This window comes from Rhinolophus sinicus, linkage group LG03 (assembly GCF_036562045.2).
Source record: "Rhinolophus sinicus isolate RSC01 linkage group LG03, ASM3656204v1, whole genome shotgun sequence".
NCBI lineage: Eukaryota > Metazoa > Chordata > Mammalia > Chiroptera > Rhinolophidae > Rhinolophus > Rhinolophus sinicus.
Genome location: NC_133753.1, coordinates 8,503,272 through 8,531,043, shown reverse-complemented (window position 1 = coordinate 8,531,043; position 27,772 = coordinate 8,503,272). Strand labels below are relative to the sequence as shown.

Below are 27,772 nucleotides of genomic sequence, written 5' to 3'. Positions count from 1 at the left end.
GCTTTTTTTGGGGGGGTCACAACATGAGATACTCCTCTGCCTCTGGCTAAGGAAGATAACAGAAATTGTCCTCTAGCAGAATTGTAACATTGTTTCTGAATTCAATGAAAACACAGTCTATTCATAGTTACTAATTCAATATATCAAGTATCTATTATAAACATACCACAGAAAACAAAAAAATTAGTAGAAAATTCTCCCCCTCATCAAAAAGTAAGTCCTTCTAGTTACCAAAAACTTACCATTTCATCTTTCCCCCATTTATCTGTGCTACTTTTGTCTTGATTGACTACATAACCAGGCGGAAGCCAATTCACAGGCGGATCAAATATTGACACCACCATGCGGCTGGGCAATCCCTTCTTTTTTCCAAGCCGATACAGGTTACAGTTGCTGACCTTTCGCAGAAAAAAATTTATAAGACACTTAACATAAATGATTGCTGCTGGAATTATACAAGGCATATTAACATATTTTTACCTAAATGTTCTTCATATTACTAACTGGTCACCAATTATAAAGATTGCAGAGTTTTTCTACCTATTCATGATAGAAAATATTAAATTCCCATGTATTCTATATCCTTTAGTGTAGTTAGATGAATATGTCAGAACATTAAATGCAGATCAGAAAAAACGATGTATATAAATATGCAAATTCCTTATAAAGTCAGAGTAAACAGTTCAGACAATTTCAACCTTTTGAAAGCACAATATGATGATATAAACTGCAAATTGCTAATTGGGACGATCAGAGAACAGAATCCACACAAAAAGTCCAAGATGTCACAATATTCTCAATGAAATAAAGGGGGGAAACGCTATAAACTTTAGCTGTAAGTGAAAATTGGCATGGAACACAGCTAAAATAATTTTATATTTCTAGAACCTACGCCACAAATATGACTTCAATTGCAATGTTTTCTCAAACATTATTCCTTTGTTTTGGTTGGTATTTCAAGATATTTTTGTTTAACCATTTAAAAATGGAGCAAAAGGCAATAAAGAACAACTCCCTCCATGTTTATTTGCATAATAAAACTCTCGGGGTCTGTTTTTCCTAAGGCCCCCATCTCCTCTCTAATTTACTCAAATCACTGCATTTCCGTCTCGTTTTTTTCTGTGGAAACTAGGGTCTAGGACTGTCAATCTCATTTTCGTTTTCTAAAAACTGGGTTCCTTTGTATTTAAGCACAGGAGCCCCTTCTCCACCTAAGTCAATACCATGGAAGCAGCACCCATCACGGAAGCACTAGGTCAGGCATCCCTGAGAAGAGTCAGCGAGACAGACGAGTGGTTCCTGCAGGGGACTCAGCTGGGAGGGGAAGGGGTCTGCATGACACTCGCTACGTGCTAAAGGGCTTTCCCATGCCTTCTGAAAGTAACCACACAAACAGTAAATGCTAGTTTCCTTTTCATACCACGAGAACACATCACAGGTGCCAACAAGAGGATAAAGTGCAACAGAGACTCAAAAGGGATGGAAATCACACTCAAGATCACAGAAATGGATGGCAGGATGGAAAAAGAAGAACTAAGTAAGGACTCGTGTGAGGCTCCACATAGGACAGGCAGGAGTCACCAAGTAGAAATGGGGCGAGCGCCCTCAGAAAACGCACCAGCCGTGTGCGCGAGGAGTGGGGATGGAGAGGAGTGGGGCCTCAGCCTGGTTAGGGTACAGACCCATCTGGGCTGTGAGCACCAAAAGGCCTTCCACACCAGGCTGAGGGAGAGAGGATTTCTGTAGGAAACGGGAATCAAAGCTTCCTGAGCGGACGAGTGGATGAATTTTCAAAATATAAAATCATGTGTTTCTTACCTGACAGAGTATGTGGACCATTACTTTCCGCTCATTCTTAGCCTCTGATACTGTCTCCTGCAACAACCCCTGGGAGTCAGACTGCAACTATCACTCGTATGAACCCTACTCCCCCAAACCGGATCTAAGTCCTGAATTCTCAGTTATCTGAACGTTTCACTGAACATCCCACTTCATACTCCAAGAGGCCTAAGAACCCACCCCTAACCCTGATTCCTCCCTTTCTCTCTACCTCACCACAGGCATCGTCACTGCACCAACCTCCCGGGTTACACGGTTGCCATGACTGCATGACCTGGCTCCTGCCTCCCACCCAGACAGCGAAGGATATGGACTCTAGCCTCAGACAGCCCCGAATCTCCCGGAATAGCTGGATGACCTCACATGAGCTAGCTGAGCTCTAGGCAGCTCTCTCATCTGCAAAATGAGGACGTGTTATGTACCCCTCGGGCTCACCGAAAAGATTGAGAGAGAGGTCTGTAAAATGCTGTGTCGTGCTGGTGCTGACAGGGTAATAACATCAGAGGCAAGTCAGCGCGATGGTGAAGAAAGAGCAAGGTCTCTTAAGCCAGACTGGGCTCTGCCACCGACTAGCCATGTGACTGTGGGCAAGTTACCCCCTCCTGCCTAGGAGCCTCATCTAGAAAACTGGAGGGTAAAAGAGTAGTGTCTGGCTCGAGTAAGCACTTCGTCAGGGTGAGCTCAAGTTGGTATTTCCTGACTATCACCCCCCTCCCCGTCTTTTCTTCCCCGCCAGAACCCTAGTTGTACCCCATTTTCTGCTTAAGCTTACACTTCTTCAAAGGTCCAAGTAATTGCTCAGCTTGGTTTGGTTTTGCTTTTCAACTCAGGCTGCGTTCTGCTACCAGACTGACCACTGAAAACTACCACTGGATTAATCCTGAGGGACCTTCCGCCAGCAGCGCCTTCACGTCCAGCAGTGCGATGTGGGCTCCTCAGCCAGCACGGAGACCCTGCACAGAGCGGCACCAGCCGCCTGCTCGGACGTCTGTCCTCACGCATCCATCTGCACACTTCTGGGCTACCGCGGCCCACTCCCTGGCGCCGACTACTCATTTCGTGTCCACACTGCAAATGCACGGCTCCCACTAACACCTTCCCTGGTCACACGTGGTACCCGACCTGCCTGCTTAGGGTAATGAGCAGCTTTGGACCTTGTGACACCTCTTTTATTGTCATTTAAAGTTACGTTCCCTATGTTTCTCCCAAATCTTGATTCCACACTGAGTTTAGGAGCACGCCCTTTCTCTGGCCTACCCAGCACAGCTTGCTCGGGTCTCTAGGAGTCTCTCCTTACACTGCTGAGCCTCTGAGCTGGGGAAGGCCTGCTCTTCCCCTCCCTGACTCCAGAAAACTGTGAAGATGAGCGCTCCTTGACAGCCCCGTGTGATACCCGTCTGGAGGCCTTGCATGCCAGTACAGCACGCTCCCAAGGGAATGCCTAACTCATATATTAAGGCACAAGCTCCTGGAATAACTATGCTGTGTATTTCTTCACATCCTCCTCAGGAGCTAGCAGGGGCACACACGCTGACAAAGAGTTTCATTTGAACTGAAGTTGTATCAATAAATAAGGCACATACAGATCAGCTGGCCCCCCAAACCTGAGTGGTGCATCCGTGAAAAACAGCCTTGTATCAATGGGCTGGGTACGCTGTGGGCTTTAGCTGCACACGTCGGGTCGAGCAACCCCTCAGCGTGGTCCTTTCCCCATCCTCTGAAACTAGCCAATCCTTTAGATCACTTTTAGGCTCACGGAATGACTATTCGAACTGCTCAAACTAAAAGAACGACTTCTCACCTTTTTGCTTCTCATGTATGAAAGGCGGCCCTCGTGAGCATCAGGATAAGTGCAAAATAGATACGTGGTGATGGCATGCTTTAAAAAGGAGTCACCAAGCATTTCAAGCCGCTCCAGGTTAAACCCATCGCTGGCATTTGAAAGGGTCAAAGCCTGAAGAATAAGTCCAGGATTTGGGCCGAGAGTCCTCGAGGAATACCCAGGAGAAGGGCTCTGCTCAGAAGCCATGCTCTCCTTGAGCGCCGTAACAGCTTCTGTGGTACCAGGCATGGCGGCCACCATGGGACTTCCATCTGAGGTAGATTGGTTAGCATTTCCATCAAGGTATTTATTACTCAGTAGAGTACATTCATCGCTGGGCTTGGGCTGGTTCTCGTAATTGTATAAATTCTGAATGGGATATGAGGTAGTTGGTTGTACAGGTATTTCCTGCTTGTAGTAATTCAGCTGACTTCCTTGGCAAAAGTCTCTGTTAGCTAAATCGTAACTGCCATTGGCAAGACTTCTATTGTAAGAAAGACCATTAATTGCGGTCAGATCTGTTGAGACTTCCATGGGGAACTTCCCGGGTGCCTCACTGAGGAGCGCTCTGCAGGTCACAGGTATGTGGTCACGGGTTTCTCGCGAGGAGGTTCTGGTAGCACCCTGTTGTGCAGCATTTTCAGGGGTCGCAGCTGTGCTGTGCTTACAGTAATGATCGCTTTCAGCTGAAGAGCAGTTAGCAACTGAGATGAAAGATTTGCTGTCGATAGATTTTTTCCAACCGAAGTCTAAGTTAGGGTATCTGCAAAGACATTTTTGTAACTTTTCATCAGATCCTTCAAAAGGACTAGCTTAGGGCAAGAGCAATTTGAATAAAAAATATAAAGATTCTTATAAATATACTCCTACTTTAGAAGAAAAACAAGTTTCCAAGCACAACGCAAACGGTGACGTGGAGGGCGGCTCCCGGCCCTGCTTCAGCCCCTCCCCATAGTCCAGTCCAGTCTGGCGGTTGGGACACGGAGCCTGCCGGCGGCCTGCGGGACCTGGCCCAGGCCTTCTGGTTAACTAGCTGGGTACCTTCGGGCAATTCACATAACCTCGCTGTGCCTGAGCTTCCACACTTGGAAGAGGGGCTAACAACAATTCCTATTATTATATTTTAAAGTTCCTCAATCTCTAGAACCATCCCAGTCTTGCCAACTGGATAACCAGAATTAATTCGAGTGGTTAAACCAATAATTTTCTTAGAATGCAGAGACTATTTGTGGGAAGAAAATAATGAAGACAAAAAACATACTGAGGCACTTGCTTTGTAATATGTATTGGATTTTAGAAGAGGAAGCAGTTTTAAAATGTCAGCATAGTAACAAAGGACTGTTTGCATTTTCACTGTCATCACTGAGAGAGGGACGATTATTTTTGACCTTAGTATCTCATCTCCTTCTACAACTTTACAAAACTATAGGCCTCAATGACCCCAACATATAGATTTTCACTTGGGAATTAAAGGATGCATTTGTTTTCATGTATTAGACATGTTTTCTTTTTAAACTTTTAAGAGCCATTGTATATAAAATTAAGACCTGCACGTCATTCAGTTCTTTTCCAAATAGGATTTCATGGCCCATATTCTGTCTGGCCAATAACACAGGCATACCTAAAATCCACAGGAAGGGATCTGACTCCCACGCCAGCATCGCTGGCCGTCTGGGCTCTCAGCTCCTCCGCGGTCAAAAGGCAGTGAAGACGATAAAGTATGCTGGGGAGACAAACTGCTTTTCTCCACAGTGATGCTGGGATTGGGTGGATAGCACAAAGTTCTGGAACCAGTATCTTTGAATATGGAAAAATGTGGATAAATATAAAGCAAACACACAAAAGCATGAAAAACAAATTTAAGACCAATTTTACCAATGGATAAAGATAAAAATCGTAAGTACTACCAAAATCTTATTTTTAAAAACATTTTTTTAAATAATCCTTTAAGACCAAGCAGGATTTATCCTAGGATTTATAAGGATGATTTCATGATATAATTATTTCAATGGACCAAATATAAAAGCTAAATTGATGACTGCCAGATGGGAGGGCGTTGAAGGGCTGGGTGAAAAAGGTGAAGGGATTAAGAAGTACAAATTGGCAGTCACAAAACAGTCACGGGGATGTAAAGTACAGCACAGGGGATATAGTCAATATTGTACTAACTATGCACGGTGTCTGAGGGGTACTAGACTTACCAGGGCAATCACTTCGTAAGTTATATAAATGTCTAACCACTATGCTGTGTACCTGAAACTAATATAATATTGAACGTCACCTGTAATTTGAAAACTAAAAAAAAAAAAAAAATAATAATAATAATCCTCGAAGGCCAAATGGGACTTTTCTTAGGGTTTATAAGGGTGATTTCATGACATAATTGTATCAGTGGACCAAATATAAAAGCCAAACCTCTCATACTTAACCAAAAAGACATCAAATAAAAGTAAACACATAATATTAAATCAAAACAAAACCCAAGGCCCGGGCAATTTCCAAAATATTCACAAGTCACTTAGTTCAGCTGATAATATAAAACTCAAACTTATCTTTACAAATACTAAGTTATGCTAATATCCATTAACTCATTACCTGTTTGTTCTGCAGACTTTCCCATTTGGCTTTCCTCTTTTCAGCACTGCTTAAAGGAAGAGCTTTCCCCTTCTGATTCAAGTGGCGGGGTGTCAAAAGGTTCAGTCTATAAAAATTTCAAAATAATTTTATCAAACAGACAAAAACAAGTACACTGTCACAGTGATTCTCCAACTTCAGTGTGCATACAAACCACCTGAAGAGCTCACTTAACTGCAGAGCCCTGGGCCACACCCCGAGCAATTCTGTGTGCAAAGTACCTCCTGATTTCCCAGAGCTTACAGGTGGGCAGTGGACACAGTGACCATCTATGTGTGCTTACTGACCTCTGGAAAAATGCCTCAAAGTGAAACTGAAATGTCGTTTCTGAAACCCTTACCTTGAAGATGTGTGGTCCACATCCAGCAGTGGCTGGTTGAGATTGGTCAGGTCAAGGTTATACTTTGTTTTATAATATTCTGCAAAAGTTTCATACTCAGGGGATGGAAATTTACTCAGTGGGGTAAGATCAGTGTACACATCAGCTACATAAAATCTATGAGGCTGATCAAAATTTCGATATCTAAAAAAGAAAAATAATCAGTGACTTTTGGTTTAAATCAGCTATTCTCAAAACACAGCTGTTTTTAACATGGATATGCAAATTTTGATTTTAAAGTAAGTTCAAAAGATTAAAAATAAATAACATTAATGAAAACTTCAATTTCAAATAATATATTTCAAGTGGATTTGAGACAAGAACTAAATATTTGTATCAAATAAAAACTGACTAACTTACCATTCTCCCCTACTTTACTATTATTTTTTTCCTAAACATCTATACATTGATAACAACACATGAAAGCTAAATGGCACCTTTAAGAATCTATTAATTTTGTCAATATAAAACAGTATGGCAAACTTCCAATATCCAAATCGACAGACCCTTTGTGCATTACCAATGCTTAAACATGAAAGACACTTGCCACATGTCAAGTATTAGCTACATCACTGATGATAATGATAGTCTAACGAGAGCTAACATCTACAATATGGCTTTGAGGTGCAAAAAGAAAAACAAAATCAGAGAAAGACTGTACAGCCAGCACTCTAATTCTCTGAAAAGTACCTTTATTGAATTTTATTGCTAAAAATCTCCATCCCCTAAATTTTTACAAAATAAGAAAAGCATTCTGATTTACTATTTTCTTTGTAATTATAATATTACTCCTAGTAAAAAATTTGAGAAAGGAAATATTATTCATGATCCAATTCTGGAGGACGCTGGGGATTACCAGGATGGAGATTTTAAGAAGAAAGCCTGTAAACACCATTCAGATCACCTGACCTTCACAAAGTAAAATCCCTTCGCCTGCAGTGTTTAGGTTTGGTATTTTAAGGATGGAAACGGGAGAGAACAGGCCCACCAGGAAGGGAGACTGAAATTTTCCAGGAGGAACATCGATGACAAAATCACACACACCCACTTCCGTCCCCGAGTCAATAGTGAAGTCTTCTGAAACACAGTGTCATCACTACTTTGCTTTCTACTTCGATCCCTACCTTGGAATGATAACTGCATCCTGGTAATCTTCCAATTGAAAAACAAAGGGTGTTTCTTTTGAATACTTTGTACTGGGAATGCCTATGCGAGCTTCGGATTTCTCAATATCTTCCATGAATTTAAAGTCAATGTCCAAAGTGCTGGAGTCATTAACTTAGGGAAGAAAAAGACACTTTAGCTTGTTAAAATATTGCAATGCTGGGAAGATTCTTACGTAAGCTATATATTCATATGCATCTAATTTAGTTATCAAAGAAAGAGATGTCTGTGGTATATACAATAAGCTAGTTGTCAAGCACAACTTGCATTTTTTAGCTACTGTAAGTAAATGCTTCAGAGCTGGGGTCCTTCTTACCAACATTCAGAGGTAGAACACAGTAGGCTGAATCAGCGTCTGTGGGTTTAAATTCTAGTGCAGGTTTTTCAAGGCGAAGAATATGTGAGAATATATACTGGTGAAGTCTCGTAATCAACTCAAGCATTTGCAGAGACAATGTGAAACCAGACTTCTTCAACTCAATAGATATGGTAACCTCTCCAGAGCGAGTGTACACAGGAAAGTGCGGAATCTTAGCAAAAAGAAAAAGAAAGCACCCCCAAGGTTAACAGGTCGTTTATTTCTTTATAAATACTTAAGTTCAAAAGAGGAATGATGCTTTCTATCAGGAGACACTTCAATTTTTAAATATGAAACACACTGTGGTAACACAAGGCAGTTACTCTTAAGTAGTCTTTCCTTTTGAAAAAAATAATGTGTTTTTAACATAACTCATCATTATGAAGTATCTTACCTGAGGTATGGGTTTGGCTGTCAGTATTCCAAAGCATCTCGTGGTATCCTCAGGGGGATAAAGCTTCCGTCTTCTGAAGTTCAGTTCATCAGGTAATGGTGTCGTTAGAACCATTCCTATCACATACAGGTAACAGGGCTGGTCAGGTTTGGGATAGCTATCCCTCAGACATTCTGGAATCTGGAATTGGAAAGAAAAATTAGCATCAAGCTCAAGTATAGCCTCTTTTCCAGATGTTGACAAGAAAACAAATTTATTACTGGCTTTACTAAAAGCTGATGAGGAAAAGCTAAGAAAATAACGAAGGCATAAGACCTCTTAATTTCTGAGCAAGCATTTCTCAGGTCTGGGATAATGCTGTTGACTCTACACCTAACACCAAAATTATGCAAAACAAACACTGCAGGATCTTTAAAAACAAAACAAAACAAAACAAAAAAACTACTCATTTGATCTATTTCTTTTGACCAGGCACCTCTTTTCTTCGAGTTTTACTCACTATAGAATATGATAAAATAAATGTAGGTAAATTTTTAAAAATCCCACATAATACTATCACTCAAAGATAACCTGTATTCCATTTTGATATGCTATATCAACCTTTAGACTTTTTCCTAAGTATACATGTATATAAACATACACACATACATATTATTCATTACAAATGGAATCACACAACGAAGACGGCATCATCACCTGATTTTTATCTCCAGCTACTATAATAAGAATATCTTTCAGGGTCAATATGAATCAGTTTTATTTTTAATGGCTATCTCATTATATGAGGAAACCATAATTTAATTAATCTGAGACTGTTTCTAAACTTTCAATATACATACAATCCCACCCAACAGTCTTCAGTTTCTGAGGCTCAATGACATACATGATTGCATCTGTAGTTAAACGGCAGAGAAATGCTGGATAAGAGAGGGTTATAATTGACAGATAACCTTTATTAAGTATAGAATGTATCTATTAATTAAACAGGATGAAAAGCAGTACTATGCTTCTCAAACACGTTTTAGTGACAACGTCTATCATATGAAACTAGTCCAGTGATCTTTGGGATAAAATGTTAGAGCAGGAAAACTGGATATGAGGGAAAGAAGCATTTCAGGAAAATGGGTAACATTCACAATTTTTGAATAACGGACATGACTCTGAATCTTGAAAATGTTTAGCTCTGTGCAAAGTTTTCAAAAGTAGAAATGCAAAAAACTGCAAAAATAAAAGGACTGCACATTTAGGCTAATGAAAGCACACAGCAAAATTTTGCTTTTGTTTGCAGTTCTGATGAGGTAAAAGCATTAACAAATATTTTTAAATTAGGTACCTCAGCCCAGGGTGGCTAAGACTAGGAGTCAGACTCAGAGATGTTTCAGTGCACGAATGCCACAAAACGAGCTAAACATAACACAGGGAAATAACTGATTTTGCCTCCTAGTAGGCCACCTCCTAACTCCTGACAAATATCTGTACTGATACCTGCCAGTGCCCACCTCATCCTGAACGGACATCTTTTCACTTGCCTATTTTATCATACAAATCCTCTTTTGTCTTAGCCTCAAACAGAAGTAAAGCAAGTATCTTTACCACTACAGTGAATGAAACCAAGAACGTCTCTTCAAATGAAATAAACTCATTCTGGATAGACTGACAGATGACTCCCCCGAGAAGAAACACGAATGCAGTGTCTGAGGTGGGGAGGACACAGTGTCTGCACGAAGCGAAGGGGCTGCTCGAAGCTGTGCACGGGGGAAACGAGCTGAGGCCACAGCGCGGGCCACATCACCGGGGTCTGGGAAGCCAGAGGAATCCAGGTCTGATGCAGCAGGAAATAAAACGTCAGAAAGGCGCGTGTTGCCTTCAGTTCTAACCAATACTAACTGCTTTTGGGTAGCACTGTCTTCGTTTTGTGGAACCCGGTCTGCCTGGCACACTGGTCTCTTCCTCATCGTGTAAGTCAAGCTCTTCCTCATATTTAACGGTTTCTTTCCCGACTGGCATCAAATGGTCATCCAGTTCACCTAAAGAGAATTAACAAAAACAATCCAAATTTTGTCTCTCTGATGATTAATTAGTAAATAGAGAACAGCACTGTTAGAAGCAACTGGACGAGAAATGACAACCAAAGCATCTTTACTAATAAAAAAGGAATCAGATGTGACACTTAAGGCGAAGTCTACACATACGTTAGTATTCATATTTCAACGTGAGCGAGATTAAAACTCTAAGTTTCAAAAGTAAAAAACATCTAACCAGGAAAACAGCACATATCATCACTTCACAAAAGCCACAGAAAATGGATCTTCCCATTTTTAGAAAAATGGATTCATATGTACTAATACAGATTAATTTGAGAGACGGATACATTAAAACACACTCATGGTTCACAGTACGAGAGAAAACCTTTACATATTTAAAAGGGTCAGGATAGACAGTGGGAAATGACAGATGTTTGCAGTTCAGCTATGGAAAACCAAGCGCCCTGCATCCACACAGCAACCCGGTTACATCACACCCACACCCAGTCACCAGCGCACAGCGACGGCGAGGGCACAGCGGCACAAAACCCAGTGATCGCTAGTCCTCCATACGCTTGTTTCACATCTTTTTAACTTTATTTTTATTTGCATGTGCTTTTCAAACACTTACCAATTTTGTGCAGTTTTTCACAGCAAATGAGAGCTACCACTCTTTCAGCCAATCGTATACAGCTCATTGGTGGACCCTGAAAGTAACAAAGAACATTTCCATTGTATATACACCTAGCTATATTACCATTCAAACCTAAAACATCTACAAAACCTCTGCCCCAATCCCTTTAAAGTTAAAATTTACCAGAGCAAAGTTCTTTATTTTGAAAAATGTCAGCAAGTTAAAAAACAAAACAAAACCCTAATGTCCATATTTGAAATAGCCATCTTTAAAAAATCTTGCCCAGTAACAACTAAGTAAGTTATAACCAAGATTTGACAATTCTGGCTAATTTAAATTTCAGTAAGGCTTTAATGTATCTTATTTTCACTAATCTACAAATATGTAACCCCCCAAAAAAATAAAGCTGTATCAGGATGTGACTGTAACATATACGTTAATAGTACTGAAACTTGCTATGTACAATAGAAATTAGTTGTCTTGGAATGTCTGGAAATCAGCATTGGGACCAAGGACAGAAGTTACACAAAAGCAGATTTTTGAGTCGACAACAAAATAATTAGAGCAGCACAACTATACTTAATGAATTCTGTGTCACTGTCCATATGTAAGCCACAGCTGAAGATTCTGCCAGAAATGTTTACATTAATAAGATCGTAGAGGAAACTTCAGAGGTCATCTATTCCAATTCTAAGTGTCTGTAAGTTGTACAGTCTACTGAAGATTTGAACATGTAGTTGACTACAAAAGAGATTTATAAACCTGTTTTTTAAAATATTGTAAGCCAAATTTACCTATAAGTTGGCATAGACCTAGAGAAGCTGAAAAAAAAATCCATTAATGACAAATGTTAAAGGCACAATCATTTCTTTTTCTAAACTTACAACAATGGAGGCTCGAAGAGGTGAGTTAATTGGCAGATAAAGAGTTGAATAAAATGTACCATCAGGCAACTCTCGGGTTCTACATTTAGGAGCTAGATGAGTAAACGGATCACTTGGTAATCTAGCACAGTATCTGTGAAGAAAAAGAAATTCTGATGCTGAATCTACAACTGAGAAATAGATGAAAAAAATTTGTATTGATAGTCACATCCCAAAGTTTGATTTCTTATGTCCCTCTTCTCTTCTACTGGACCGGTACTTATATGTGTAGTTTGAACTTCATTGCTTCAAACTTTTAGTAAGATGGAACAGTGCTGTCTGCTAGAACTTTCTGTGATGATGTTCTGTACGTCCAACAGGGCAGCCACTGAGCACCTGAAATGTGGCGAGGGCAGCTAGGGAAACATTTTACTGTATTGAATTGTAATTCAAATGGAAATTGGAACGTAAATAGCCTCGTGTCTAGTGCTACCATACTGGACAGTGCAGAACATACTGTTCCTAACCAGTTAAGAGAACACATTGCCAGTGTTTGCTCCTTAATAATCTCACACGTGCCACCACTGGGGCCTGTGCCAGGCGGGCATCAGAAGAGGGTGGAAGGATAGCCCAGGACTGACAAAGGAGGGCGTGAGAACAAGATGACCCTGCAGCGCACAAGGAGCCCATCGCGGCAGGGCCAGAAGCCAGTGTTCAGGCAGCCAAGCCCGAGTCCGGAGGCTGCTGGGACACGAGGGTAACCCAGAGGGGCCAGGACGCATGGGAGGGCACTGGAATGGGGAGCAGCCCTGCAAGGTCAGGACATGCAAACATGGTGCCAGCCTTGCAGAGAAGGAGGCTGGCTACATACAGGGAGACTGAACATAAAAGTAAGTATCTGGAAGACAGTGAAAATCGTATTTCTCACTATTGAAGAAGTCAGGAACAAAGACGGGAAAAGAGGAAAGCTAGAATGAATCCCCTGGTGTCATACTAAAAACGGAGGTAACAATAGACAGGTAGTCAGATATAGAAATACATAGAGATATCAATGTGTATGTGAATATGCATATATTTTCTAGCGCCGTCTACTAAAGAGCCCAGTAGCAGCAATACTCCAGTGGCAATGATACCCCTAGCGTTCAGACCTTGGTTTTTAAACACCATTCATTCACCACTAAAAGAAAGCAGGGCCTTTTGGAGAAAAAGCCAATATCTAGGCTGGGGCAGGGACAATGTGAGTTGAGTCTAGAATGTCTCAGTACGCCATAAAATAAGGAAGTGTTCAAAGACTCATGATGACACGTTAAAAGTCATGGAAGCTAGCTTGCAGGGGGTCTCAACAGGCCAAATTTGAGATAATTTTAACATCAAAATAAATAAGTAATGATAGTAACAGATTATAACCCATTGAATAAAACTGGAGTCCACTAGTTCATATTGAATGGACAAATAAAAGGAATAAATAAAAAGCAAGAAAGCAAGAAAGAAAGCTCTTCCTTAGAGTAGAATGCTAACTACGAAATGCAGAAAGAAAAATGGAATTAGAACATCAGCATTCTGCAGAAATCACAGTGATAATCAATTCAGGCAAGAAATACCAACAGATATTTAAAGTAATGGGTGAAACTAGAGGGAATTTTATAGTCCAAAGTGTCTCCTCATGAAATTATTCACTAACTATAAAGGGGGGAAGGTAACTTTATGGTAGAGAAAGCTGGCAGACCTCACGGCAGTGATCAAAGTCACCACCACCAGTAAGAGCACAAATTGACATCAAGTGTCCCGAAAACATGAAACGAGAAGAACTCAGCATCACTTCTGTGAAATGCTGGCCAACCATGCATGACCTGGATCTAATCATGACAAGTATCTGATAAACCCAAATTGAGAGACAGGCTACAAAACAACGGGCCTGTCATCTTCTAAAAGCTTCAAGGTCATTAAATCCAAGGGAAGAGTGAAAAATGATTGGTTCCGGGAGGAAGGGGACGAGAGATGACGACACAATGGATCCAACCGTGATCCTCGACTGGATTCTTTCACTACAAAAGAACATTCTCATGAAACTCGAATGGGTCTCTCTGAAGTGTACGTGGGAGTTCTTTGTAGTATCCTTGCAACATTTTAAAGTTTGAAATTGTTTCAAAATAAAAAGTTAAAAAGAAAATCTCATGCTTGTTGCTCCTTTATATTGCCTCTGCGTGAAATTTATCTTGATATAGACATCACCCAGGTATGTATCTGCTTTTCTCAGTTCTTAGAAATGTTACTACCAACTCAGGACAGAAACAAATTAGAGCATACTCAAAAATACAAGTTAATTTATCATAATCTTAAATCATTGCTGATAGAAAACTCAACATTCCCCAATAGTCATGGCGCAAAACAAAGTTCAGAATTCAGAAAAACATTACTGAACTTTGTAAAATTAAATTAAATCTAATTAAAATAAACACACCTTCATTATATCGGCCTTGACAATGAGCACTAAATATTTATTACTGCACAATACTGCTTTTGGCTTTTGACCAAAAAGAAGAATAAATAGAAAAAGGCAACTTCTTTTCCTTCTGACATCAATATAGGCCATAAATGGAAAGATTGGTGACTGTTTGCAAAAGGTAAACAATACAATACTTACAAGTTTAGACTTAAATCTCGCAATACTCATAGGTTTCCCATGCAAAGGAGTTCCTACCGTACCTATTGATGTGTCCAATGGCCGTGTTGATTGTGACTCGTGGACCACCATCATCAGGCCTCAACACGTATGGTGGGAAAATGTCGTCATCATCCACAACAGGCTCAATGTCAGTCTCACCCGTATCAACTGACTTGGAACATTTGTTTCTCAAGATCTGAACATTTTACAAACAGAATTTATGATGAGGACAAATGCCTTCTTGGCCATATGCTGGTTGTCTACCTCTGTGCCTACAGAAAACACTCCCTTGACATGGAACCTCTCTCCTAACACGGCTCAATGCTCTAGACACCTGCTCCAGAACCTTCCTCCCAGCATCAATCATGTGGAGACACTCATTATACAGTGGCAAGGTTTACACTGTACTGTCCCTACATACACACACACACACACACACACACACACACACACACACGTGACAGTCTTTCATGAGTATAGGAACTATGTCATCACTCTCAAATTACTCCACAACTCAGTCAACTGTTACTACACTGTCCACACCAACAGTACACTTCCCAGGCACTCTTCCTCAATAATCCATCCAACCATTTTCACTATTTTATGGTGAGCTTTCACTTTGTAAAATACTGCTGGCTCTTTGTAATTATGTTCAACTTTTTAATTGCACACCCCTATTGAGACTGTTCTCTATACACAGAACTGTTTTTCTCTATTTCTATGCAGGTAAAAAAAAAGATTCTGCATTAATTTTTGCATCTTACCTTTTCAATAGCTTTGTACGTTTTAAGGTCTTCTTCAAAACTTTTTATTTTGTCTGTATCTGCTAACATTATATAGTTAGAGATCGGTGCCCTTGCTCTTCCCTTAGATTGAACGTAAGATCGATACTCTGTGGGCAAATCAAAGCGAACCACCAAGTTGCACTTTGGTATGTCAACACCTTCTTCCACAATACTTGTTGCAATAAGCAGGTTGGTCTCATGTGCTCGAAACTTCCTCAGTACCTGAAAAAAATCCACCAAAAAAAAAGGCAATCCTAATAAATTTTCCAAAGAAAACAATGTAATAAAAATAAGTGACAACTGTCATTTCTGCTACATACTCAGGGCATGCAAAGTCTTTAAAGGCCAGGCTAAAGAGGACATCAAACAAAATTCGAGATGCATGAAACTGTGAGTTAATGACAATTTTCAACTGCACATAACTTGAAAAATCAAAGTGCCTTTCAACTTTACAGAAGTGCCTGTGTACAAATCACAGAAAACGTTCAGATTGAAGGCGCCGGCTTCTTTAATGACCACAAGAGAATCTAACTCTAATCCCGCGTTGTGCAAGGGTCAACTGTATATTCCAGTGACTACAGCAGTTCCTAGTAGGTAAAAGTCACTTAAATATGTGAGGAAGCCAGGGACAAGGGCATCCGGGTGCAAAGCACAGGAATGGCTTGAAAGTTGAGTGAACAATCAAGTAAACATGTTTAACAAAAGTAATGACTCCACTTGACAGTAATGAATAATGAACTAGGGAAGAGAAATGAAGGGGGCTGAAGCACCTAACGTGCAGTTTATTATGGTATTTAAACGATCAATAAGAAAGAGCTAGTGTAAGTTCCAGAGCAGGTAGGTAATCTTCTTAAATTACCTCTTTTAGAGGTCCTTAACCATAAAGCACGGGTCTGTCTGAAGAATTACTTCTCGGGGAGCCTTAAAAAATTTACATGCTGAAATTATGTATCCAGTCCTTACCTCATTAATTCCACATTTATTGAATGAATAAATTATTTAATTAATCGATTCCAATTTTAAAACAATCTAACTCAACAAAGTGACGAGGTGAATCCACTTCTGCAGTCCTGCTGACATGCTGACCCCCATGATGGTGTTTTACGTGCGTGAGATGAGCCAACGTCGCTCCAAAGATGCCAAAATTCTTTCACTAAAATCCCTAATCACTTTGAATTAAAAATTACAAGCAAGGCATCACTTATTTTTTGGAATCTTGGGAATTTTCAATTTAAAAAATCAGAACTAATTAAAAAATAAAGTGAAAACTTTTTTCATACTAAATTTAAAATAACATTGTTTCCCAATCCAGGTTAAGTTACATAATGAAGTTAGATAATAAAGTAAGTTGGGTTTTACACAGATCAATCAGACTCTGACTATTGGACTCCCCAAACTTGGAATATTATCAAAAAGCTATGATGTAGAAAATGACATCAATGTGAATTATTCTGTTACTTTTAAGTTTAAATAACAAATTTTAAATGAAAAGTTTTTGTGTGTGAGCCAGAACACTAGATTAGGCTTTCGCGTCTTTAGAATGCTATTTCCTACATTAAACTCTTAAAAAGCATGAAAAACACTAAGCCAAAATCTTTATGAAAAACAAAACACTTTCTAGGAAAAACTTTCAGTTAGTTGCTTCAGCGTCATATGGAGTCGACAGGAGTTATGGTTACACATGCTGTTTTACTACAAAATGTAATTGTGTGTCATCAGTCCAACAAAGGAAAATGAAATGGTTGATAGCAGTTAAGACACAAAGTTGAGTTATCAGACAGCTATTCTAATTCTGAAATCATAAATCACTATACAGCTGCCTCGGAGGAGACGGCTACTCTAATTACAAGCAAGTATTCTGTACCAGAAGATGCTGAGGAGCGATGAAGAAAGGGAGTGCCTACAGGCAGAGCTGGTCTGCTATGTTCTGAAAATGGTCCCTGTACCATTATTTTAATGTAAGTTACCTCTTCCTGTTTTCTGAACTCCGCTTCCATCTGCTTGTTACGAGGCTGGTTCTTTCCGATGCCGTGTCCAGTTATGAAATTGCTGCTGATGTAAGCCAGCTCTGGATCTTGTTTGCCCGCTTCCTTTATCAATCTAAGAAAATTATATACATTTGGAAGTTAAGCATTGCTGAGGGAAAACAAATGTAAACCTTTGTTTGTAAGGTCTCCCTGAAAGTGGAAATACATGTATTTTTTGCCAACATACCTAACACAAAAGGGTCTTGGTATTTTTTTTCAACTGGCTTAAACAACAATCACTGCCACCCTGCACTGAGCAGATGTGTGGACCAAGTAGTACTCCTAACGCCAAATACAGGGTTTCTTTATACCAATGAATGAAATACTCATCGCACCTCAAACTTTCTAATTTGGCAGCGATGACTTAAGAGAAATGTGGCCCCGCAAGGGACAGAGCCAGGCAGAGAGAACCGTGGATTCCTCATGCGGATTCCTTCGGGCCACACACACTTCCCTGAAAGCTCACTGCCTTCTAGAAACGCACGCACACCTCGCGGCATCACTCACGGCCTTGTCCCGGTGGCCATGCTTCCACAGAAGAACTACCGAACACCCTGACAGCAAAGGGAGAACTTCTACAGCAAAAGAAACCTTCCTTCTCCCTCTACACGTAAAAAGCGAGTTCCAGCTGTGCGTGAAGAGGCGTGGTTAGCTCCTCCCACCTTACCCGACACCTTTATCACCCTTATGGATAAGTCGGAAGTGGAGCTCTAGACAAAGAAATGCCTGCATCTACTGATGACGATCTTCATGCCCAACACTTCCCTGTCCCTGTCCCCGGGCACTGAGCACAGTCCTGTGTAACAGAACACTGCCTGGACTTCAGCACAGCAATGCCTGAGTCCCCATCCCACCACGTGAGGAAAGAGAAAGACCCTCTTCCTGCCTGCTCCTCTCTGCATTAACTAGAACGCCGCCGTAACCTAAGGCTGGCCTTCTAGCTGAGAAATGGAAAAGAGCTACGGATGAGATCACATTACACGGGTACAGAAGGTTAACAGTTAGTGTTGCCATTACAGCTATTTTGGAAATATCCACATTCAAAAACTCAGCACACAGGATAAATGGTTCCACACCTGACGTAAGTGATTCCATATGGTTCTTCTGAAGTCATACAACATAGTATAAATTCCTAATAGAAAATTGCATTTTTAAGTCAAACCATTCTTCCCCTGTCCCTCCCTAAATACATGAAACAGACTAATATCAAAGAGCTGGAAGAAACCTTGAGTGGCCATCTAAAATATCTTCCTGTCTCCAGACAGCAAAACCCTGGCACGTCCAGGTTAATCTGAGACCTGTCTAAAATTCAAGTACTTAAAATGTTCAGAATCAGAAACTTCCTCAATATGTTCCAAGCTTGGTCTAGTTATTATAATAAACTTATGTCACTAACAGAAAGCTCTGTTACATGCAAATAGCATGTCCCAAAATCTAAAATATGAAATTCTTAGAATATGTACTTCTAAAATTTAGTTTATGTAAACAAGCACCAATTCGAATGCAACAGAGGTAACAAAAATGCATTTTGAGTTACTCTTAATTAGGCAAAGAATGTACTTTACTTTGCCAAAATGATGAATCTGGCAGACTTAATTAGCTGAGAAATGGAAGAAGCAGTAAATTTATTTCTCCTTAATGAAACTCGCATTAATACTGCAGAGAACAGAACAGACAACATGCATATTAATAAACAGTCTCTTATAAGCAATAATTAACTGCTATATACCTCGGCTGATAATGTTTAGAGAGAAAAAACGTATTTCTCTATCAGATGAATTGCAGGGATGCCTGAGCATGTGCAAACAAAGCCGCAGGCTTCCAGAGAAACGAAACAGGCCTACGTCGTCAGGGGCTTCCCAGTAGCCCAGACTGCTTGTCGATTTCATGGTACCCCAGAACTGGTAAGACAAAGTGTGACTTGTTTCTTTTGCCTCTTAACTGAATTTGTGTGAGTTATTTCACAAGCAAGCTGTCTGATAAACTATGCTGCTGTTCTCTAGTGCACAGAGCTTCTGAAACTATCTGCAGCAAAGAGCTGCAATTTCAAATCCATCAGAGACCACTGTCTTTGAAAATTAACTACTAACAAAATGAAACTTAAAAAGCATTATTGCTGTATTATATGCAGCAGACAAAACTAAGAGTTTCTGGATGCTTACCTTCAATCTCTGTACCTAACTCACCGCAGCTGGCATATCCCCACAGATCACATTGTGTGCAAATGCACGTAGCCTCCCCAGTTATTGGAAATAGCATGGCCCCAAACAGGAAATGTGTATGCTACAGTTCAAACACCAGTAAATGTACTATTGAAAACTGTGATTTGATCAAACGTGGTCATTTACACAGACCACCATAAGGGGAAAAAAATTCAAAGATACAAGCATTTATCATCTGATATGTCTGCCAGGTACTGACATATGTCATTAACAAGACGCTTAATAGTGTCCCTTATTCCTTATATTTTCTTATCAATGTGAGAAAAAATCAAATGTAATTCCTTTATGATCTTACTAAAAAACTATCACTGATAGTTATAATACACTGATACTGTATTCCCCAAACGTATGCATGAGAAATTAGCACCTAGTGTGGGTCAGGTGATAAAAGCCATTTTTATACTGTCGCTTATTAACAACCCAATGGGAGAGGGAGCTATTATTCTATTTTACAGATGGAGATGCTGAGGCTTTAAAAAGTAACTGTCACAAAATATACAACTAAAAAGTGGGTACAGATAAAAGGAACCAGGCCCCCTGGAGAAATGACTGACTTTTACAGCCAGAGCAGGGGAACCCCAAGAGCCTGACGCATCGTGGAGTGCCAGACAGGAAACGCTCCCAAATGAAAGGATGAGGGCATGTCAAGAGGGTTATCACTTTGTGAGGGTTATAAATGTCCAACTAGTACATTGTTTTGTACACCTGAAACAAACAAAAAAAGGGACACAGGAGCCAACTCAAAGCTCCCAATGGCCCAGGTGGAACAATCTGAGCAACAAAGCAGCGTAGCATTAGATTATAAGCCAAAGCACAAAATAAACAAACATGAGTCCATACTGATAAAAGAACATGATTCAATAAATATAAAATAAATAGGTAAATGGGATAAAAGAGACAGGTTTTCCTTAACAGAAGAATTTTAATAATATACATAAATATGCTCCTCTCCAGGAAAGTAGGTTAATCCCTCCCTCCCAGGATAAACTAGGCTTTGTGACTTGCTTCCAAAGAATAAAGAAAAGGGCAAAACAGTAACTTTACGGAGGAAAAGCCTGGCAAACACTATCATAACCATGTGATAAAAGTTTAACATCACCGTGATATTTCATGTTGAGACCATGACCCCTGATAAGATGTGATGGGAAAGACACCTCATCTCTGTGGTCGTCTTCCGAATTCTAAAAGCCCAGTCTAATTCTAAGAAAAACATCAGACAAATTCAAATTGAGAGGCATTCTATAAAATACCTGACTAGGACTCCTCAGGACTGTCAAGGTCATCAAAAACAGGGAAAGTCTGAAGAACTGTCACAGACCACAGGCGACTAGGGGAGACATGACAACTAAATGCAGTGTGGTACCCTGGATTAAAAGGACAGAGGACAGTAAGGGGGAAACTGGCAAAACTCAAATAAAGTCTGGAGTTTAGTGAATAGTAATACACCAATGTTAAGTTTCTTAGTTGTGACAAATGTCCCATGAGAACGTTAAGATGTTAGTAATACAAGAGATGGGGGAAACCAGGTAGGAGGGTATAGGGGAACTCTGTGATATATTTTCAACTTTTCTATAAACAAAAAGTTATTAGGGAAATGGGGGCAGGGCTAAGAAAGAGCATGTGAACCCAAGTTTGTCCATCGTCCATGTCACACAATACTTAGTAAATCACACAGTGAAAAGAGCACTGGACTTGGAGAGGGGAAGCTATTTTCTGCCAACTGATTATCAGTGTTATATTGGGAGGGTCACAAACTGACTCTTAGTTTCCTCATCTATAATACAGTAAAAATACCTACCTTCGCCCCTCATGGAGTGTTATAAAATTTTAAAATATAAAGATAAACCATAAAGCCCTGTATATAAGGCAAAAGGAAAACTATAAACCTAAGACTGCATACATGCTTAACATTGTATATAGAAGTAGCTGTGATTTAGTTTTTTAATTAGGAGAGGAGAAAATTGCCTGTGTATTACAATAGCTTATACTCCCATGAAACTGTTCACTGAAAAAGGGTCTTTCCTCCCATTAAATTGATGGAAGGAAAGAATCTGGATTTCAGGAAGTTTTTCTAAGCTTATTAAAAAGCTTAGTGGAACAAGACCTCTATTGTGTATTTAATTAGCTACTCATAAAGTCAACCCTCAAACCGCTCTTGCTTCATCATCCAACACTAAATTCCAGCCACATTTTATGAAAGTTGATCACAATTAATCTGATCCTTAAAGTCAACAGGAAGGACCTGATTGATTTTTGATAAACCTTTTCAGACTAATACTTCTGCAATGAAAACTGGCACACCTAAAAACTTACGTCAAGAGCAGCAAGGAAGACAATAAACCCCCATTTCTACTCTCCGAGCCCCAGAAAATGTATTTAATTCGTAAACCATCCTGTAAGGGGGCAGGGAGTACGTCTGTAACTAGGCTTAGAACTGCCAATATTAAACTCTTCTGACCGCTGAGATGCCTTTCCCCCATTCTAAGAAAGAATCCCACCAGACCCGCTCTCCCAGGTCTGTCTCCTGGCAGCCTTCCCACCGTAAAGCTCGGGCTTAGGGCTCTGTGGTGCCCAGGGGCACGATGAGTGCACAGTGGACTGGAAACTAGGAGGTAGGATGTCAGGATTCCTGAATTGTCTCTGCCACTGAGTAGCAATTTAACTCAGAGCAAATCACTTTTCCTCTGGAGCCCCTCTCTTTTTTATAAAAATAAGTGGGTTGGATTAGACAGTCAGTGACGTCCCTTTCTAACCTTAAACTTCTGATTTCAATGTAATTCACCACCTCAGGTTATGTTACTTTGTATTCATCGCAAGGACCAGGCCCAACGACTATGAAAATCACCAGACTGAAAACCACCAGATGACGACCCCAGAGTCCAATTTCTTGTTACTCAAGTAAGTTTTTAAAAATCCCAAACCAGTCAGAAGCAGTTTAGAAAAAAAATCCCAAATTACCTCAGGAAACAAAGCTTAATTTCTCCTCAGAGATCACTACTTGCAGAAAAGCCTCTTAGGGATCAACTTTGGCCAATTAATGGATCGCGTAGAAAAGTGAATTGTCTGAAGTACAAAATAAAAACCCTGTTTTTGGCCCTCATAAACAGAGCATCTATCTACAAACCAAAAGAACTAGACATTAGGTGACCATGTGACACCAATTTGAAGCATAGCTCCTTGGCTCTGTCTATATTCAGGAAAGAAACCTCTATTGAAAAGGGGGGTGAGTGAGAGAAAACCCACAACCTAATTTAGATTCACTCTCACCTTTGCCAATATTCTCCAAATGCTTCCCTAATATTTTTATTTTCTCCTGATTCAGAAAACTTTTAATATATAACCTGTGAACCAATCCAAATTGCAAATCCAGCTGTTGTAAACTTTTTTCCACTACAAATTTGCAAACTTGAATGGACATTTGTTAAGAGAAAAAAGGTAACAAAAAAATTAGCCACAATGACACCCAGACAAAACTCATCTGAAGATCACTTTCTGGAGAAAGCTTGGTGTGGGATGCTCACACAATGTCTACACAACCACATATTGATAAATATCTGAACTGAATCTAATAATTGAATACAAAACAAGGAATACTTTATTTTAACTTAATTTTTCTATGCCTGCTCTCTATTTTAGATGGATTAGAGTGGATTAGCATCCTTTAAGGAAAAACCAGTCAAAGCTAGCCTTATGGGGAAGCTACTGTACACACACATCCTCCCTGCCAACCCGTGAGACATTACACATGAACCTTACACTGATGGTGCCATGTGACGACACTTACACAACACTTCTGCCGGCTCTTAAAGCCATCACAGCGATCATTTCACAAAACCAAGTGCCTTGTTCTCCTACGGGAAGAGATGGTAATCCCAGAGGTTTACCTGTTTAAGACAACTGCTGTGTATCTTCTTTCCACAAAAATAATTCCGCATAAAATATTGGTAAATGGAGAAGGAAAATTTGTCTCTGGCTTCTCCTTTTCTTCAATTTCTTCATCCTCATCATCATCCTCAGAATCGCTCCAAGACACGTAATTATCCTGATTCCTGTTATTGTACCACTCAACGCTTTCAAACTGCTGTCGCTCATATGGTTTGTATTTGCGTAGGATTTCCAGCAGTTTGATTACTTTAGGAGTTACAAATTTCAGGTCAAGGGAGGCAGGTGAGAAGTGCTCTTCACATAGTGCATGGATTTTCCGTAGGAAAGTGTCTGTAAACAATAGAAATTTCCTGTGCAGCTCCTCTTGTTCGTGTTTGATGTATTTCTGCAGTTCTCTTACCATCATCCCAGCTACTTTATCTGCACACCAGGGTCCCAGAACTACCAACACCGCACGACAGTCTGACAGTATCTACAAAAAAATGCAAGAGCCAAACGCTAAATGATGATCATGTAGCATTTTCTGCTGGGGTTTCAGCTGTCTTCAGTCTGCCCTTCAAAATACATCTACCCCACCAATATCAACACTGGGGTTAATTCCCCAAGGTTGGGGGAGGGTCAGTGGTCTGTCTGTTCAAGTTCTACCTTTTCATATACCGGGGGTGCCAAAAAAATGTATACACATGATTTGTATTCATCTTTTGTTATTGGTATATATTGAGTATTACAATTTTAATACAGTTTTTTTTCCTTTCTTAAAATGTGTATACATTTTTTTGGCACCCTCTGTATATGTCCAGAACCATCCTTTTATTTGCCCCAGCAAAAAATTATCAAATGATAGAAATTAAAAGACGCAATTGTATAAAGTTAATAAAACTTAATTTTAGATCTGTGATTAGTTAGTTAGAAGTACAACTGAGTCATTTACTGCCAGGTAACTAGGAAAGGAATTATACAGCAGAGTCATTTTATAAGTCATTTTATTTTAGGTATCAAAGAGCAAGACAATTTTCCTTTAACTTTACGCCTAAACCTTACAACCCCGGCTCAGAACAGAATGGAAATCCATAGCTGGGCTATCACTAAGGAATCTTCTGCAGGCAAATGAAAGACACACTGGGTTGAACATGGACTTAAGAAAAATTCAAGGGCTGAGAAGTGTGTGGGTGTCTCTGGTTCAGAAAAAATCAGGAGAGAAATTGAGATGCAGATGCAACCCAGTGTGAACATTCACAAGGGTTGCCAACTCCTAGGACAAAGGTTCTTAAGTCTCAGTGCAACAGGATAACTGAGGGCTTGTCAATCTCAGCCGCGGAACCCCACCCTCAGATGTGCATTGCAACAAGTTCCAGGGGGGTCTGGGTGCACACTTCTGAGAACCACTATCCTAAGGGATCTCTTCTCAAAGCTGGATCGCATTCAGGGCTGACAAGTTCAGATCCAGTTATGCACCAGGAAGCAGCAGCAGAATTCCTTTAGCCCTAGGGTGTGAGCAGGAACTAACTCATCTGACCAAGAAATGAAAAAACTGGACTCACTTCTTTTATTTCAATAACCATGACATGAATCCTAACTCATCTCTTAAATCAGGGAGGTCCATACTTAATAATAGAAATGTCTGTCAGGTAATAGTAACCTCAACCTAACATATGTTCAATGAAGAATGTCCAAAGAGATAAGGAGGTAAGGCCTTAAGCTAACATATATAGAAAATAGCCTCATTAGAAGCATATGTTCCCTTCAATATTAAAAATAAACAGAAACCTTTTATTATACCTCCTATACTTACTTTGTATATGCTTACCTGTTTAGAAATTAAAGTAGAATCTCTTTCTTTCGAATGTACAGATATGTTACAGTCATTGATAAAATTAAGTGCTTCTTCTAATTCCATCAGCAGTCTCTCATAAAGCCCACTTCTGTCCGTAAATGGTCCACAGTCCACCACAATCTCACATGGCTGAGAAGTGTATCTTGAACATCAGAAACAAAAGTTGTCGACACTACAATCAATTCACTACAGAATTATGAGCCATTACACATCTAAACCATAAAAGAAACCTCTACATTTGGTTTGTACGCCCACTTGGCGTACAAGCCTTCCTGACACGGCGCTTGCTTTGCCGATACTCTGTTTGCCTGTTGAGGCTCAAGGAATGACTGCAGAAGGCTGATGGTCAAAGAATTTTGTGATTGCATAATTATCTCAGGTTTTCTATTTTATACTTTAGGTTCAGACTTTTACGCTTGCCCCTTAGGAACCATGTTGGTCAAAATACTCGAGAAACTCAATAGTGATTATTTCTCAGAAGCAGAAGTCAGGGATGGGGGGGAACGAGGCGGTGGGTAGATCACGGGGGAAAATGCCATCATTCAATTTATCCATTCCCATACTATTTGAAACTTTTAGCATTTGTAAATGTCAATTTTGTTTTTCATGTGTTTTTAACATATCCTAATTAAGAAAAGCTCCCCCCAACTTTCAATTAATTATGATATAATTCCTTGGATCTTTCATGCCTTTCATAAAATATGACAACCAGAATGGCACATAATATTCTAAAAGCACATACAATGATGAATGAAGGAAAAAAATACAGTAAAGACATACTTAAATACTACAGTTTTCATTATTCTCAACCAGAATTTATACTTAACCAAAGAATCATATTTAGAGAACTAGGTAATGCCAAATTCAACACATTACTAATCAGTTTTACTGAAATGCTCTAAGATGTAAATGCTTTACTTCGGAAGATGTCAGTAGTACAGGCCCACCATCCTCATTCAGGCCCAATAAAAGCAAAAGAACAGCCTGTTACTGCTACATCACAGGACACTCTGGGTCAGGACGTCAGAAAGGGCACGTCCTAAAGGTCATGAGGCCTGTATTTCATAGGCATTCGGACGCCTCATTTCCACGCCCCTGAAACGTTACCTTTTCCTCTCATTCTTCAAAGAGAAATTTCTCCAAATTCAACTAAATGACAGGCACACTGCAAGGTGTTTTCCATGTATCAATGTAATTAATCATCAAAGAATCCCCTGACTGTCAATGTCATTTTGGGGACAGTAAATGACTCACTTTAAGGCACACAGCTTACAATTAGTGGAGCGAGTATTCAAAACCCACGTCTGACTTAACTCCTGAGAAATCACTCTTCTCTATTTATTATTAATATCTATTCCAAGAACCACCACTAAGTAATCGCTAGCCTTATTAAAGAATACATCTACCAAGGATATAAAGGTATTTTAACATGAATTGAATTAGATTTATTTAAAAACCTAATTTATACAGGCTCCCTTCCACCAACTTAAACAAAAAAGAGAGACAGTGTGTGTGTGAGTGTGTGTGTGTTAATGAAACTCAAAATAGCAACCTCCTCAAAAAGAGACAAACCTAGAAATTATAAACATCTTTCTCAGAAAATTCACACCCATTTTCAAAAGTACAGGGTGTTTCCAATCGTTTTAAAGCACATTGTAAAACTGAATTCTCTTCATAATGTTCTTTCAAACCAAGCATGTGGGACATTTAGGTCAGAACGACAAAGCACACACACTGACAGAAAAGACCACGAATGTACGGTCCAAGCTCCCAGTCCTTGCCGCTATCAGCAAATACAAAGGGCCCGCGTTTATGCAATATCCTCTCTTAAGGCAGAAACACCTCCATCTGCTACTCTCTGTGGAAACAAGGTTAGATCTTTGCCTTCACTGTCCTGATGAAGAACTGTTAGCCTTGCTCATGCCTTTTAACAGTCATTTGTTCCCTTAAACAGGTACTATCTGCAAGGCTCCAACAAAGATACTGAAGGCTTAAACTCAGTTACAGCTCATCGCATCACAGCCAAGGCCTCTGAAGTGCATACCTGTCTAAGACCACCAAGTCAGTCGCAGTTTCAGCATTACTCTTAAGAATTTTCTCCAGTTTCTGAATCTTCTCTTCCAATTCCTCTGGATCACATTTCCCATTTAAAATGGAAGCAGTTAGTCCCAAAATACGAGGGCATGATGGACAACTTTCACAGAGCTAACATAATAAAAGATACTGACAGTGAGAAATTCATT

At 39.9% G+C, this 27,772-nt stretch overlaps 1 protein-coding gene across 13 annotated transcripts in view; it reads right to left on the bottom strand.

Annotated features, from left to right (window-relative positions):
- The window catches only part of DICER1 (dicer 1, ribonuclease III), a 72,477-nt gene that overhangs the window by 13,316 nt on the left and 31,389 nt on the right, over window positions 1-27,772 (bottom strand). For all 13 annotated transcript variants that reach the window (XM_019746130.2, XM_074326981.1, XM_074326984.1 and 10 more), the window contains 17 exons: window positions 27,574-27,734; window positions 25,503-25,671; window positions 23,695-24,167; window positions 17,529-17,661; window positions 15,541-15,783; window positions 14,818-14,972; window positions 12,133-12,265; window positions 11,246-11,321; window positions 10,478-10,617; window positions 8,591-8,770; window positions 8,155-8,368; window positions 7,799-7,952; window positions 6,636-6,818; window positions 6,257-6,362; window positions 5,283-5,458; window positions 3,641-4,424; window positions 243-398 (listed from right to left, as the gene is read on the bottom strand). In XM_019746130.2, the coding sequence (XP_019601689.2) occupies window positions 243-398; window positions 3,641-4,424; window positions 5,283-5,458; window positions 6,257-6,362; window positions 6,636-6,818; window positions 7,799-7,952; window positions 8,155-8,368; window positions 8,591-8,770; window positions 10,478-10,617; window positions 11,246-11,321; window positions 12,133-12,265; window positions 14,818-14,972; window positions 15,541-15,783; window positions 17,529-17,661; window positions 23,695-24,167; window positions 25,503-25,671; window positions 27,574-27,734 (3,636 nt within the window). The remainder of the gene's footprint in view (window positions 1-242; window positions 399-3,640; window positions 4,425-5,282; window positions 5,459-6,256; window positions 6,363-6,635; window positions 6,819-7,798; window positions 7,953-8,154; window positions 8,369-8,590; window positions 8,771-10,477; window positions 10,618-11,245; window positions 11,322-12,132; window positions 12,266-14,817; window positions 14,973-15,540; window positions 15,784-17,528; window positions 17,662-23,694; window positions 24,168-25,502; window positions 25,672-27,573; window positions 27,735-27,772) is intronic.